General features: G+C 43.4%; 1 protein-coding gene across 1 annotated transcript in view; it reads right to left on the reverse strand.

Moving 5' to 3' along the window:
* The window catches only part of KCNC4 (potassium voltage-gated channel subfamily C member 4), a 99,619-nt gene extending 92,658 nt beyond the window's left edge, over positions 1–6,961 (reverse strand). The window contains exons 1-2 of the mRNA XM_044286193.1: positions 5,824–6,961; positions 138–1,068 (exon numbers count right to left, since the gene is read on the reverse strand). Of these exons, the coding sequence (XP_044142128.1) occupies positions 138–1,068; positions 5,824–6,432 (1,540 nt within the window). The 5' untranslated portion in view covers positions 6,433–6,961. The remainder of the gene's footprint in view (positions 1–137; positions 1,069–5,823) is intronic.
* Between the last annotated feature and the right edge of the window lie 9,309 nt (positions 6,962–16,270).

A 16,270-nucleotide genomic window follows, 5' to 3' on the forward strand; every position in this document is an offset into this window, starting at 1 on the left:
ACATCTTTTAATTAAAGTAATGCCATGAATGTTCAAGCATTTGATTCCTGAGATTTTGTATAAGCCATGGGTATCAAGAGAACATCTGCCCCACTAACAATTCCCTTATAATTACACATGTCTGTTGTGCATCTTACCTGTCCTCTTTTCAGTGGCATCCTCACCAGCCAATGGGCAGGATTCACTTTGGGTGCTGTTACGATGTGAAGTGTCTTCAGATTTAGCAGTAGTTGGAGAGTCCAGCTGAATAGGCCTAGGGACATGTTTCTTTTTCTTCTTTGGAAGCTTTTGTTTGGCCATAGCAAGAGAATAATACATTCCAAAATTATTCACAATGACTGGAACAGGCATTGCGATAGTAAGCACTCCAGCTAGGGCACACAAAGCCCCCACCAGCATGCCAGACCAGGTCTGTGGATACATATCCCCATACCCAAGTGTAGTCATGGTTACCACTGCCCACCAGAATCCTATGGGAATGTTCTTGAAGTGTGTGTGGTTGCTTCCAGTTGGGTCTGAAGACTTTGCACCTATTCGTTCAGCATAATAGATCATGGTGGCAAAAATTAGAACCCCTAAAGCTAAAAAGATGATTAGAAGCAGAAACTCATTTGTGCTGGCACGAAGAGTGTGCCCTAAAACTCGTAGTCCAACAAAATGTCTTGTCAGTTTGAATATACGTAAAATCCGGACAAAGCGAACTACACGTAAAAAGCCAAGAACATCCCTTGCAGCTTTGGATGACAAGCCACTGAGACCCACTTCGAGGTAAAATGGTAGAATTGCCACAAAGTCTATGATGTTCAGTAGGTTCTTCACAAAGACCAACTTATCTGGGCAGCAGGTAATTCGGACAATGAATTCCAATGTGAACCAAAAAACACAAACTCCCTCTATGTAAGTCAAAACAGGGTCTGTTTTCATCTCCTTTACCACTAAAGTTTCCGTCACATTTCCCACAATGACCAGTTCTGTTACATTTCTGTCCACAATAAAAGCCTCGTGGGTCTCCAAGCAGAAAGTGGTAATAGACAACAGGATGAAGAAAAGAGAAATAAAGGCCACTACCTGCAAGAGAAATGAAGAGACAAGCACAGATTTTCCATTTGCACACATTCAAATTATGGAAAATATATCTATGGAACAAAAACTTGTCTGCATGAGGTTTCAGTGAGCAACAAGTATCTGATTTACATGTCCTAAAATGAGCTCATTTTCATTTGCATCTTCAGTCCGCCTGTTTCCTGAGCAATAACTTTGGTCACTCAGATTGCTGGGCATTTAGCCAATAGGAAAGTGAGATGACTAGAGTCTGTTTCAATGATTCTGTCAGTGTAAGAACTTCAGTGCAATTTGCTTTTAGATCAGCTCAATCACATTATTGTATGTTCTTGTTATGAACACTTGAAAAGGAGAAAATGTGAAGAGTTTGTTAAAGAGAACCTGTCATCACCCAAATCTTTAACTGAGGCTTTAATAAGGCTACTTTCACACTAGCGTTCGATCGGATCCGTTCTGAACGGATCCGATCATAATAATGCAGACGGAGGCTCCGTTCAGAACGGATCCGTCTGCATTATTTTTAGCATATAACAGCTAAGTGTGAAAATAGCCTCGTACGGATCCGTCCAGACTTTCAATGTAAAGTCAATGGGGGACGGATCCGCCTGAAGATTGAGCCATATTGTGGCATCTTCAAACGGATCCGTCCCCATTGACTTACATTGTAAGTCTGGACAGATCCGCACGGATCCGCACGCCTCCGCACGGCCAGGCGGACACCCGCACGCTGCAAGCAGCGTTCAGCTGTCCGCCTGTCCGTGCGGAGGCGAGCGGAGCGGAGGCTGAACGCCGCCAGACTGATGCAGTCTGAGCGGATCCGCTCCATTCAGACTGCATCAGGGCTGGACGGCTGCGTTCGGGTCCGCTCGTGAGCCCCTTCAAACGGAGCTCACGAGCGGACCGACGAACGCTAGTGTGAAAGTAGCCTAACAGTAAGTTTGTGAGTGCTTTTGCACCCCCTGATCAAGTCAACGAACCTCTAGTTGTATATTTAACACTACATACCTCTTAGCTGATAGCACATGTCTGGTTCCATGTTGATGCCTTCTTCTTAAAGGGAATGTGTCATCAGAAAATGACCTATTGTTTAAATCACGTTTTTACATTAAACATATATTTAAATCATTTTTGGTGATGTTATATTTAATTTTCCATGTCAATGGAAATTTAACACAAACGTTTGCATTGATGTCATCCATAGATGTGAGTAAGGATATCTTTCAAATTACATGCCCTCCTGAACACAGTTTTAGGACAAGCAGAAGCTAAATGGACAATATCAGGATCGTTTTGTACAATATACCAGTTTTTTAAACCATTTTTTTATTACTTGTAAGGCTTCTTTCAATTACCTTGAAGAAAAAGATTAGTCTGTGAAAGGGGGATGCTAGTAGAGAAAAAAAAAGAATTGGCCTTGAGTACTATGTTCAATAACCCTATTTCACAAAATACTCAAAAGAAGCCTGTGGGGAACCATACTCACTTGACCAGTGTACAGAGACAGGGACACCAAAATGTTCAACAAAAGTCCTCTTTATTTAGGCTTTTTCATCCAAAGTACTGCCAGTACATCCAGATCGCAGCCAGGTCAAACAGTTGTAGCACGCTCTGACAGTGTTACATCACACTGTCTGCCTTTCCTCCAGACTGAGACACACCTAAGATCCAGCAGCAGTATTAAATAGGATCCCTCGACATGAGCGTGCCTCATGTCCCGGACTGGAACCTGGGAAACAGGCACCCACCCAACACATTGCCTGTTCCCAGTAAAAGCCCGCCCTGAACTAGCTGAACCAGCTACACTATCTATTTTTTGTGTCCATCAGCTAACTTAGCGGACACCTAGACTAGGGCTTTTACTCCACCAAGGCCGGGCACCTTGGTGGCACATTCCTTGTAAGCAAGCCGCTTTAGAATGCTTCCTGCAACATTCTGGGTGACACATATCTCCCCTCATCTCATAGATGACTCCTGTCATCGCCTCACAAGCCTTACATGTAATAAAAAAATTGTTCGGAAAAAAACTGGTATATTGTACAAAACAAATCTGATATTTGCCATTTAGTTTGAGGAAAGACGACAGAATATTCTAAGACTGATCAAGGGGACCTTTCTTACTATTTATTCCTATACTGGGTGGTGGTAAGTTGAAGTGAATGCTTACAGTTTCATCTATCTTTAAGGCCTCCTGTACATCGTACATGACCGTGTTTTCGGTCCACATCAGAACGGTATTTTTTGCAGGTCGGATGCGGACCCATTCACCTCAATGGAGCCGCAAAAGATGCGGAAGCACTTTGTGAGCTGTCTGCATCTGCATGTCCATTCCGTCCATTGCACATTCTATTATTGTTTGTATCATGGGCAAGAATATAACTGCCCTATTAAGGGCTGGAGGTTCCGTTCTGCAAAATGTGGAATGCATACAGCCGGGATCCGTGTTTTGCAGATTCGCAATTTGTGGACCACAAAACAGACACTGTCGTGTGCATGAGGCCTAACTCAGATGTGATTGTCATGGATATCTGCGATTTTTTTAAGAAAGTGTGAATAAGAAGGAGGTAAACTAGTCCTGTGATCCCACTTTGCTCCATTTATAGATTGTTGCCAGTTAATTTGTTACTCTTGGCCTTCTTTAAGATAGTATGCACCCGTTTGACTAAAGGTAGGGGTGGATTGGCCGTAAAACATACAGGGAAATTTCCCTCTGCACCGATGTCAAGTGGCAGCCTTAGCCCTTCTCTGGCGCAGAAACACAGGCATCTCAGGCCACAGGATGGAAAAGGCCCGTCGCTTGCAATGGAGACGGTTACTTGGAATGGGATTTAAAGGGAACCTGTCATGTGGATATTTGATTATAATCTAACTAATTATATACAATCATTAACTACTAAAAAGTGCCTTAGATGTATTCACTTACTGGTGTGACAGATGGTTACCTCATAATATACACACAAAGTCCAGCGTGATGTCATTGAGTCCAGCGTTTATTTAATTCAGAGCTATAGCCACTCCCCTGCCCACCTGCTGCTGATTCATATGGAAAATAACTGTCAATCAGCAGCAGTGAGGCGGGGAGAGTCAGGAGCTCGAGTCAGGAGCTCATAAATATTCATGACTCATCATTATGAGCTGGAGATTTTCAATACAAGATGTTGGTAGATCAATTAAAGAAAGTGACCCAGCATTTTGCTAAGAGAATCAGTCACTTATTTATGTTGCCCTTAGTTAGGACACCATAAAACTGGTGACAGGTTCCCTTTAAGCATTTTTTTTTCCCCTTTCTTTGGCCACTTTGGGAGCATTCTACTGGGGGCACTATAGTTGTCATTACTAGAGGAAATCCAGACATGATGCTAAAGATAGGGCTAGCTTGGTGCTGTAGCCTGTATCTCACTGCCTAAGAACCCTGCTCCTCATCTTAAAATGAACCTGTCAGTGGCAAAACCTATCCCAAACCGCCAGCAGTAACTTCAAGTAGCCGACAGTGAGTTTCGAATGATGATTTTCTTACTGCATTCTGATGAGGCAGAAGTGTGAAAAACGTTATTTTATCCTCCGTCCGCGCTATTTTCCAGTCAGGCTTGAAGTCAAGGGGGCAGCGGCCTCTTTGATTCAAGTCAAGGTAACAGCGTCCTCTTCCCTGCCCTGTCGATGTGACTGACATCGCTTATGCCCGACAGCCGGCTGTCAGTCAAAGAAGGGTCAAGGAAGGGGGAGCTATTACCTTGACTTGAATTAAAGAGGCTACTGCCCCCTTGACTTCAAGCCTGACTGGAAAATAGCGCGGACAGAGGATAAAAGAAAATTTTTCATACTTCTTCCTCATCAGAATGCAGTAAGAAAATCATCATTCGAAACTCACTGCCGGCTACTTGAAGTTACTGCTGGCGGTTTGGGATGGGTTTTGCCTCTGACAGGTTCCCTTTAATTAGAGACAACTGGAGGAGAAATACAGGATGTGGCAGCCGTAGATGGCCACCACAGAGGTACAGCTTTTTAGGAGATATTTTGTGCTGCACTGTGGTACTTCCTCTGAGGCCGTAGTTTGTGTTGTGCTATTTAGTTCTGCTAGGGCCCTACTTTGTGCTGCACTATGGTATTGCTGACCTTGCCTACTTGTAATGCTCTGCCTTCTGTCAGTCTGGACCCTCCTACAATATAGGGGCCACATTTAGTTTTTTTCCAGGGACCCTTGAAGTTCCTAAAGGGCCCAGTTGCACAGGCTGCGTCAATGGTCTGTCTGACCCTGGCAAATATGCTGGCCAAAAACCAAACCATTTTACATACCTGCAAAACATGATCATCAACTTTTTTTTTTGTGATTGATGATCATTATGTTATTGTATGTAGTGGATGCTTTTGGTGATGTGACTGGTGGTTAGCAATAATTCATGGTCAGGCACATTACTATGTTAATCCATAACAGAAGTTTGTAGGCAATGGTTTATATTGTTACAATTATTCTGCTATAATCCTGTGTACACAAACAGCCAGATCATGTATCATTTTAATCATTACTGTTATGTTTCTGGTCAGCAACAGCCATCAATACAAGAGATAAAGGTTTAGGAGAAAGATTCAGGTATATCAGTGTATATTTTTCTTCCAGTTTGTCTGAGGAACAGAGCTAGATATCTGAATCTCCTTCATTACTTTTACTAAAGCTCTACATCATTATGGGAAAGCATCTGGTTTGTAGGACATTGCTGTGGAGTTCCTAGTATGGGGGGTCAAAACATAGCAAAGCACAAAACTCACCCTAGCAGCTTTAGATGAATAGGGATCCTCAAACAGTGCCCACATCTTGGACTGCCATCTCTTCCACCGACCTCTGGACCTGTCTGGCCTCTCCTCTATACACAGTAACTCTGGTGTGGAGTCCTTCTCCTCATCACCATCTTCAGGTTCTACATTTTCAAAAATATCCAAAGCCTCCTCGGCTTCCCGGTGCTGTCTATATGTCATCCAGCAACAGGGCTCCACATCTGTCTCATCAATGCCCCAGAATGCCAACTCCTCTTCAAACAGAGGTCCACAGATGTCCGCTGGGCAGTGCAGCTTTCCTGTGCGGTAGTAGTTGAGGACATAGGAGAAGATACCTGGGTGCCTATCAAAGAAGAACTCGTTTTCTTCCGTGTCAATATCCAAGTGACTGGAGGTGTCAGGGTCCGCCAACCATGCCAGGCGAGTGCCAGGCAGCGTCCTCAAGGTGCTCCTATAGGTCTCATGCCGGGTGCCCCCTACATTGATGGTAATCTTGCCAGAGTCTTCCCCCTTTGCCATCTCCTCCTTCAGACATGTTTTGGAGGGGGGTTTGTTCCCAGACTTTCGTCCACGGTAAGATGAGACGCACACCGAACTAATCATAGATTTCTCCTGGTAAGACCCCTTTAGACAGTCTCAGGGGTTTCCAGAGAGACTGTCTGGGGGTATGAGACAGCACGGGTCTTCCAACAGGTGACGGAGAGAGGAGGAGAGAGCTGCAGAGAGCAAGGCGCTGGGGATGGGAGTGACTGTGATGATGATGAGGAGGAATTGTCTATAGCAATTGGAGAACTGGCTCAGCAATCATGGGCACAAACGAAAACAAACACGATCTCTGGAGGACACAGTTCTCTGCCGAGATAATGAGAGCGATAAGGCACCTTGCAGATGCTGGGGGTTGTAGTGGCCTGGTGCTAATGCACGGAGGGTAGGCTACTGCACCTGAGAGCTAGCTGCTCCACCTGTGCTGATATGATTGACAATGATGCAGTCTACTCCACCTGTGCTAATACTACTTATTTACACTGCTGCCACTCCACTTGGATGAATACTGGCACAATGACAGCCACAAGCTTTATCTTCTGAGCAAGCTGTGTTCCTCAGATTCCTTCCCACTCAAAAATATTAGACCTGTTTCCTCCCAGGCAGCGCGTAGGCCCTTTCTTCATAGGTAGAGAACAGGATGGAAGTTGCTCAGATGTGAAGAACACGTTTCCTTGACGCTGTTCCTGCTAGATCAACAATTGGTCTCCTCCAAGTAATGAAGGTTGTCTTGATGGCTGATGTAGTGTATAGAATCTCATAAAGGGTAACCAAGTCCTGAATTCCAAGATGGATCTAGCTGAAGTTTGCTTAGCAGTATATAGATGTGTGTTCATGCCATAACCCAATGATGTTCCTTTCGTTGCCTTTTCAATGTCACCCTTCCTCAGTAATTTGAGCTGGGAGCTAATGGAGAGGCGTCACTCCCTGAACTAGGGGCTGCTTGTCCTTGCTGTGCTGGATTCAGGATCCAGCAGGTGGAGGCAGACTCTGGTCTCAGTAACCCTTTCACCCTGTGTGCTTCTGTCTGTGCTGTCATGCATCCTTTTCTCCTGTGCTTCCAGGATTGCTGTCATTTATATAAACTCAACCTGTGGGAGGACCCTGGACATTTTGCAAGGGCATGCAAAATGTGCAAATCAATACATTATAGTTATGATAAAGTGGTTGCCTTCATTAGTAAAGCTTTTAAATAGGATATAAGTTTAACAGGATCATGGGCTGAAAGGGAAGAGAACATTTGAACAGCAGTTTCCTCTAGGGTGCTTTTTCTGGCGCATTTGCGGTTTTCATCATTGCATTTTTTGCAGTAAAAACCCAGCTCCACATGTTAGCTGAAGGTCTGGGAGAAATATGAATGCAGGACACACAAGTTTTATTTTTTTTTTCACTAGGTTTTTTGTTTAAGTGTTTTTTTCCCAATTTTTGCTTCATTTAACAAGAAATGCTGAATGCTTCAGGTTTTGACATTATGTTTTTTACAGTCATTTTGATAACACCTTCTCTATCGGAGAAAAATGCCATAAAGAAAAATGCAAGCGGAAAGGCAAAAAATTCCAAAAACAACATTACAAAAACCGCAGGTGACAAAAACAGAACAAAAAAGTGCTCCGTCTTAATACATGTCTATGGGGGCACATAACAGTTCAGTTTTGTTTGCTTATACATGACGGAAAAAAAGTCCTGTTGAGGAAATTAATATACCATGGAACAAAACGGAACCGTTATTTGTGTCCATAGTCACATGTATTAGGGCAGTCTTCCCCCTTTGCCATCTCCTCCTTCAGACATGTTTTGGAGGGGGGTTTGTTCCCAGACTTTTGTCCATGGTAAGATGAGACGTACACCAAACTAATCATAGGTTTCTCCTGGTAAGGCCCCGTTATTTGTATCCATAGACGTGTATTAGGACGGAGCAAAATGTAATGCCTCTTAAAGGGTTCCTTTTTGCATTCCCTCCTAAAATTCCATTATATTCCGTTATAACTCTCTTATAACAGAACACTATAACGGAATTCCTAGCGCTGGTGAGAACCCACCCTCATTGCTATATATATATATATATATATATATATATATATGCACTCACCTAAATAATTATTTAGGTGAGTGCATTAATGGTGTTGGACCCCCTTTTGCCTTCAGAACTGCCTTAATTCTACGTGGCATTGATTCCACAAGGTGCTGATAGCATTCTTTAGAAATGTTGGCCCATGTTGATAGGATAGCATCTTGCAGTTGATGGAGATTTGAGGGATGCACATCCAGGGCACGAAGCTCCCGTTCCACCACATCCCAAAGATGCTCTATTGGGTTGAGATCTGGTGACTGTGGGGGCCATTTTAGTACAGTGAACTCATTGTCATGTTCAAGAAACCAATTTGAAATGATTCGAGCTTTGTGACATGGTGCATTATCCTGCTGGAAGTAGCCATCAGAGGATGTTTACATGGTGGTCATGAAGGGTGCACATGGTCAGAAACAATGCTCAGGTTAGCCTGTGGCATTTAAATGATGGCCAATTGGCACTAAGGGGCCTAAAGTGTGCCCAGAAAACATCCCCCGCACCATTACACCACCACCACCAGCCTGCACAGTGGTAACAAGGCATGATGGATACATGTTCTCATTTTGTTTACACCAAATTCGGACTCTACCATTTGAATGTCTCAACAGAAATCGAGAATCACCAGACTAGGCAACATTTTTTCCAGTCTTCAACAGTCCAATTTTGGTGAGCTCGTGCAAATTGTAGCCTCTTTTTACTATTTGTAGTGGAGATGAGTGGTACCCGGTGGGGTCTTCTGCTGTTGTAGCCCACCTTTCTTTCCCATTCTGACATTCAGTTTGGAGTTCAGGAGATTGTCTTGACCAGGACCACAACCCTACATGCATTGAAGCAACTGCCATGTGATTGGTTGACTAGATAATTGCATTAATGAGAAATAGAACTGGTGTTCCAAATAATTTTTTAGGTATGTAGTGTATATATATATATATATATATATATATATATATACACAGTACAGACCAAAAGTTTGGACACACCTTCTCATTCAAAGAGTTTTCTTCATTTTCACGACTATGAAAATTGTAGATTCACACTGAAGGCATCAAAACTATGAATTAACACATGTGGAATTATATACATAACAAAAAAGTGTGAAACAACTGAAAATATGTCATATTCTAGGTTCTTCAAAGTAGCCACCTTTTGCTTTGATTACTGCTTTGCACACTCTTGGCATTCTCTTGATGAGCTTCAAGAGGTAGTCACCTGAAATGGTTTTCACTTCACAGGTGTCCCCTGTCAGGTTTAATACGTGGGATTTCTTGCCTTATAAATGGGGTTGGGACCATCAGTTGCTTTGTGGAGAAGTCAGGTGGATACACAGCTGATAGTCCTACTGAATAGACTGTTAGAATTTGTATTATGGCAAGAAAAAAGCAGCTAAGGCTGCTTTCACACTAGCGTTCGGTATTCCGTTCGTGAGCTCCGTTTGAAGGAGCTCACGAGCGGACCCGAACGCAGCCGTCCACCCCTGATGCAGTCTGAATGGAGGCGGATCCGCTCAGACTGCATCAGTCTGGTGGCGTTCAGCCTCCGCTCCGCTCGCCTCCGCACGGACAGGCGGACAGCTGAACGCTGCTTGCAGCGTTCGGGTGTCCGCCTGGCCGTGCGGAGGCGTGCGGATCCGTCCAGACTTACAATGTAAGTCAATGGGGACGGATCCGTTTGAAGATGCCACAATGTGGCTCAATCTTCAAGCGGATCCGTCCCCCATTGACTTTACATTGAAAGTCTGGACGGATCCGTCCCAGGCTATTTCCACACTTAGCTTTTTTTTGCTAAAATAATGCAGACGGATCCGTACTGAACGGAGCCTCCGTCTGCATTATTATGGGCGGATCCGTTCTGAACGGATCCGCCCGAACGCTAGTGTGAAAGTAGCCTAAGTAAAGAAAAACGAGTGGCCATCATTACTTTAAGAAATGAAGGTCAGTCAGTGCGAAAAATTGGGAAAACTTTGAAAGTGTCCCCAAGTGCAATCACAAAAACCATCAAGCGCTACAAAGTAACTGGCTCACATGCGGACCGCCCCAGGAAAGGAAGACCAAGAGTCACCTCTGCTGCGGAGGATAAGTTCATCCGAGTCATCAGCCTCAGAAATCGCAGGTTAACAGCAGCTCAGATTAGAGACCAGGTCAATGCCACACAGAGTTCTAGCAGCAGACACATCTCTAGAACAACTGTTAAGAGGAGACTGTGTGAATCAGGCCTTCATGGTAGAATATCTGCTAGGAAACCACTGCTAAGGACAGGCAACAAGCAGAAGAGACTTGTTTGGGCTAAAGAACACAAGGAATGGACATTAGACAAGTGGAAATCTGTGCCTTGGTCTGATGAGTCGAGATTTAAGATCTTTGGTTCCAACCACCGTGTCTTTGTGCGACGCAGAAAAGGTGAACAGATGAACTCTACATGCCTGGTTCCCACCGTGAAGCACAGAGGAGGAGGTGTTCAGTATGCCTTCAATAAATCCCCAACAGTGTCACCAGCAAAGCACCCCCACACCATTACACCTCCTCCTCCATGCTTCACGGTGGGAACCAGGCATGTAGAGTCCATCCGTTCACCTTTTCTGCATCGCACAAAGACACTGTGGTTGGAACCAAAGATCTCAAATTTGGACTCATCAGACCAAGGCACAGATTTCCACTTGTCTAATGTCCATTCCTTGTGTTCTTTAGCCCAAACAAGTCTCTTCTGCTTGTTGCCTGTCCTTAGCAGTGGTTTCCTAGCAGATATTCTACCATGAAGGCCTGATTCACACAGTCTCCTCTTAACAGTTGTTCTAGAGATGTGTCTGCTGCTAGAACTCTGGGTGGCATTGACCTGGTCTCTAATCTGAGCTGCTGTTAACCTGTGATTTCTGAGGCTGGTGACTCAGATGAACTTATCCTCCACAGCAGAGGTGACTCTTGGTCTTCCTTTCCTGGGGCGGTCCGCATGTGAGCCAGTTTCTTTGTAGCGCTTGATGGTTTTTGTGATTGCACTTGGGGACACTTTCAAAGTTCTCCCAATTTTTTTGACTGACTGACCTTCATTTCTTAAAGTAGTGATGGCCATTAGTTTTTCTTTACTTAGCTGCTTTTTTCTTGCCATAATACAAATTCTATCAGTCTATTTAGTAGGACTATCAGCTGTGTATCCACATGACTTTTCCACAACGCAACTGATGGTCCCAACCCCATTTATAAGGCAAGAAATCCCACTTATTAAACCTGACAGGGCAACACCTGTGAAGTGAAAACCATTTCAGGTGACTACCTCTTGAAGCTCACCAAGAGAATGCCAAGAGTGTGCAAAGCAGTAATCAAAGCAAAAGGTGGCTACTTTGAAGAACCTAGAATATGACATATTTTCAGTTGTTTTACACTTTTTTGCTATGTATATAATTCCACATGTGTTAATTCATAGTTTTGATGCCTTCAGTGTGAATCTAGTCATGAAAATAAAGAAAACTCTTTGAATGAGAAGGTGTGTCCAAACTTTTGGTCTGTACTGTATATATTACAAACTTACATACTGGATGCAAACGCCATGCAGTCCCTGGTAATGTGGAATGCCTGAGTAATTGAAATAATTTGCTTAGGAAATTAATCTGCCAGAAGTCAAATAGTCAAATTACAAGGTCACAATTGTGTATCACCTCGGACCTCTCAATATGACGCCACATTCATCTCTGTTGTTAAGATGGATGATTCCCTTAATTCTCAGTACTCTGATTCATAAGTGCTTGGAATTTCTTCTTCCTACTTGTATATAATCCTCTGTTGGACATATGACTGACATGTTTTGTCGTCACCATTTTTAATGCGGATAGCACCATATTACTTTAGTGAACGCCAGTAACTGCATTGCGTTCAAAATGCTCTTTAAAGCTCAAGTGCTTATGTGTCAATTACTTGCAAAGCCTCAAAGATACTTTACAGTACATTACTTCATTTAGAATAGGGGTGCAAAACCTTTTTAGTCTGAAGGCCGCATTGTCATGTTGCTATGCAGTACTGTCACCGCCAGGTCTGTGAGAAGGTCTGTTAGACGTTCTTCTCTACCTCTTGCATGACGTTCTTTGTTTTGGTTTCACTTTTTCATCACCTTTCCTTCTCCCAGCTGTCACCTATTTACACTAATTATCTCCCTTTATATTCCCTCCCATACTGCCTCACTTTGCGGTTTATACTTCTTCCTGGATGAGTTGTTCAATGCTGGAGCCTGCTTCTGCTGATTCCTCAGATAAGTCTGTTTCCTTTATTTGCGTTTCCTTGCTGGCTTGATTCTAGGTGACCCTGACTCCATCCGTATTAAGTGCAGGGAGCCGGTGGTCGTGTCCCCTCACTATTATAGGGTTTTCAGGTGTCACATAGTATTTGTTACGTGGACATGCAATCGTCTACCATAAAGACCTTTGCATGGGCATAGCAGTCAGGGAGAGCTCAAGGGGTTTTTATAAGGCTCACCCATGTGCTCCTTAGTTTGGGGTCAAGCCAGTCGTATGTTTACTTATAAGTTCCAGCTTTCTGCAACACTATTCGTGACAAGTACTTCAAAGGCCACAAAAAAGAAATGTTGATCAGGGCTTGCTTGCATTGGCTTATTATAACACAGGACGATGCAAAGTGAATGGGGAGGAATGATCTCTACCACAGTCATTGCTCCCTCATACGTTTCCATTGGTTATTGGACGCACATTCCTGATTACACTGCTGATAATTGTACATCTTTCATTCTGATATAATATGCAAATCAGCCAACTAATGAGTAATTGCTTGTTTGGCAGCATGATTATAAAGACCAGTTATCAGGAATTAATGTTCCTATGAATTCGAAAATCGTGCAGTGTAATTAGAGATTAAGTGGCGATATGACACTAAACTGTGTAAAGTTATTGACACGGAAGAGGACAGTATACATCTGCAGATGCATGTGGATAGATTGGAGGCTTGGACAGAGAAGCGGCAGATGAGGTTTAACACTGACAAATGTAAGGTTATGCACATGGGAAGGAATAATGCAAGTCACCCGTACATACTAAATGGTAAAACAGTCGGTAACACTGACATGGAAAAGGATCTAGGAATTTTTAAAAACAGCAAACTAAGCTGTAAAAACCAGTGTCAGGCAGCTGCTGCCAAGGCCAATAAGATAATGGGTTGCATCAGTAGGGGCATAGATGCCCGTGATAAGAACATAGTCCTAGCACTTTACAAATCGCTAGTCAGACCACACATGGAGTACTGTGCACAGTTCTTGGCTCCTGTAAACAAGGCAGACATAGCAGAGCTGGAGAGGGTCCAGAGGAGGGCAACTAAAGTAATAACTGGAATGGGGGGATTACAGTACCCTGAAAGATGATCAAAATTAGGGTTATTCACTTTAGAAAAAAAGTGACTGAGGGGAGATCTAATTACTATGTATAAATATATCAAGGGTCAGTACAGAGATCTCTCCCATCATCTATTTATCCCCAGGACTGTGACTGTGACGATCGGACACCCTCTGCATCTGGAGGAAGGAAGGTTTGTACACATACATAGAAGAGGATTCTTTACGGTAAGAGCAGTGAGACTATGGAACTCTCTGCCTGAGGAGGTGGTGATGGTGAGTACAATTTCTGGAGCGTAATAATATTACAGGCTATAGCTACTAGAGAGGGGTCGTTGATCCAGGGAGTTATTCTGATTGCCTGATTGGAGTTGGGAAGGAATTTTTTTCCCCTTAAGGCTGGGTTCACACCTGAGCGTTTTACAGCGCGTTCCTACGCGCTGTAAAACGCTCAACAGGCAAGAACCAATAATTCCCTATGGGAATGGTTCGCACCTGAGCATTTTACAGCGCGTACGATCGCGCTGTAAAACACCCACCCCTCAAGAAGTACATGAGCTTCTCTGGGGCGTGTTGTCGCGCGTTCCTGTACATAGACTTCAGCGCGAACGCGCGACAATGGGCGTTCGCTTGTCTCTGTGCCATTGCAAACGCCCGTACAATCGCGCATACAGAGCACTCCATCGCGAACGCTCAGGTCTGAACCCACCTGGCTTCTACCTCGCAGTCCCCCCCCCCCCTTCCTCTGGATCAACTTGCATGATAACAGGCCGAACTGGATGGACAGATGTCTTTTTTAGGCCTTATATACTATGTTACTATGATATTTGCCTCCTGTTCATAAATCAGAGCTTTCCTTCACTGCAGAGGGTGGCGCTCATTGGTTTTTACCGCCTCCTGTCCTCCAGTTGTAGGTTATAGCTGTGTGACTGGTACCCTGCAATAACCAGTAAGAACTTTCCCTAACTAGCTGGGAAAGAGCTCATTGGTTAACCCTTTAATGACCAGGCCTGAAAAAGCCCTTAATGCCCAAACACTTTCTTGTGAGTTAGTGCACATGGTAGTTTACCTTTTTTTTACATGCCATTTCTTCTTTTATCGTTTTATTTGGGGAAAAGTGCCAAAACTTTTTAAAAAGTATATATTTTTTTCAAACTATAGCTCCTTATTATTACAATATGCAAACTGACACCTATCAGGATAAGGCGACTACCGTCACACAAACAGGGATGATTCAGCCCTAAAACTTCCCGGACCCACTATCTCGACCTACTTGCATGCTCACCCTAGGCAGTGACCGTACAACTGAGCAGCATTACCTATGCTGAAATACATGCAAGGGTAACATACAAACAGGGAACAACAAACAAACAGTCAGAGTAGTCGTACGATAAAGGGTCAAATGCCAGTCAGAAAATAAAGTCCAAAAAACACCTGATGCAAACAAGAAAACCAACACACCAGAAAGTCAAAAACTAGGAGATCAATACTATACCAAATTACCAGAAGCCAAAAACATAGTCACAATGCCAATTCAGAAATCCTAAAGCCAGAGGAGTCTTTAATTACAACAAAGGGACAGCAGGGGGAGCCAGAGGACTAGAAAGGCACCTGCACATTAAGGCACTGGCCTTATTTAGTTTGCAACAAACAGCTACACGCCGGCATCCCTGCATGCCACGTGGAGCAGCTGGCTGAGCATGCCGACGCTCTGAAGCCCTGGTGCTCCGCATCATTGGCTGAACAGCTGATCTGGTTCTGAACCATAATAACACCAAAATAATTTCTTAAAATCAGTTCCCTATTTGTGTTGGTTGTTTTAATATATAATATGTATAGTTTCATGTGAACGGGGTGATAATGACAGTAATTTTGGTTGGCATGAGATTTTTCTTCTTTTATTTGCATTTTTTTTTTTGTAAACTTATTTTTTAGATATATTTTTGCTACATAATATGTCCCTCAAGAGGTCATTATATGATTACTCATTAGGTCATTAAAATCTACTAGCATTCCCTCAATTGAGGTTTGAAAAAAATTATAAAGTAATATGATTTAGTATAAACAAGGGTTATGTAAGTATAAAGGATATTACGATAAATAAATAGCTGCTTGGATCTTTTCACCACCTGAAGAAGTTTCTGGCTTTCTGAAATAAGATTTTTTTTTTTACATTTTCTCCCTTTTTCTGCAGTTTTAAATGTATGTAACTTATCAGGCTAGGGTTACATGGCAACACGGCAGTATTGGATTTGTTGCCACTTTTGCAACTCATACTGTGATCTCATTCATTTAAATGGGATCACCTCTACTCTGCGATCCTGGCCGCAACAGTTGTCACATAAACAGTATGGCCATGTAGCCCTTGCCTTATGTGTTTTTTTTGGGGACTTTGTATTATGAATATTTATCTTAGGGTACTTTCACACTTGTGGCAGAGGATTCTGTCAGGCAGTTCCGTCGCCGGAACTGCCTGCTGGATCCGGCAAACCAGACACAAACTGATGG

The sequence above is a fragment of the Bufo gargarizans genome, chromosome 3 (assembly GCF_014858855.1).
Source record: "Bufo gargarizans isolate SCDJY-AF-19 chromosome 3, ASM1485885v1, whole genome shotgun sequence".
NCBI classification, from domain to species: Eukaryota; Metazoa; Chordata; class Amphibia; order Anura; family Bufonidae; genus Bufo; species Bufo gargarizans.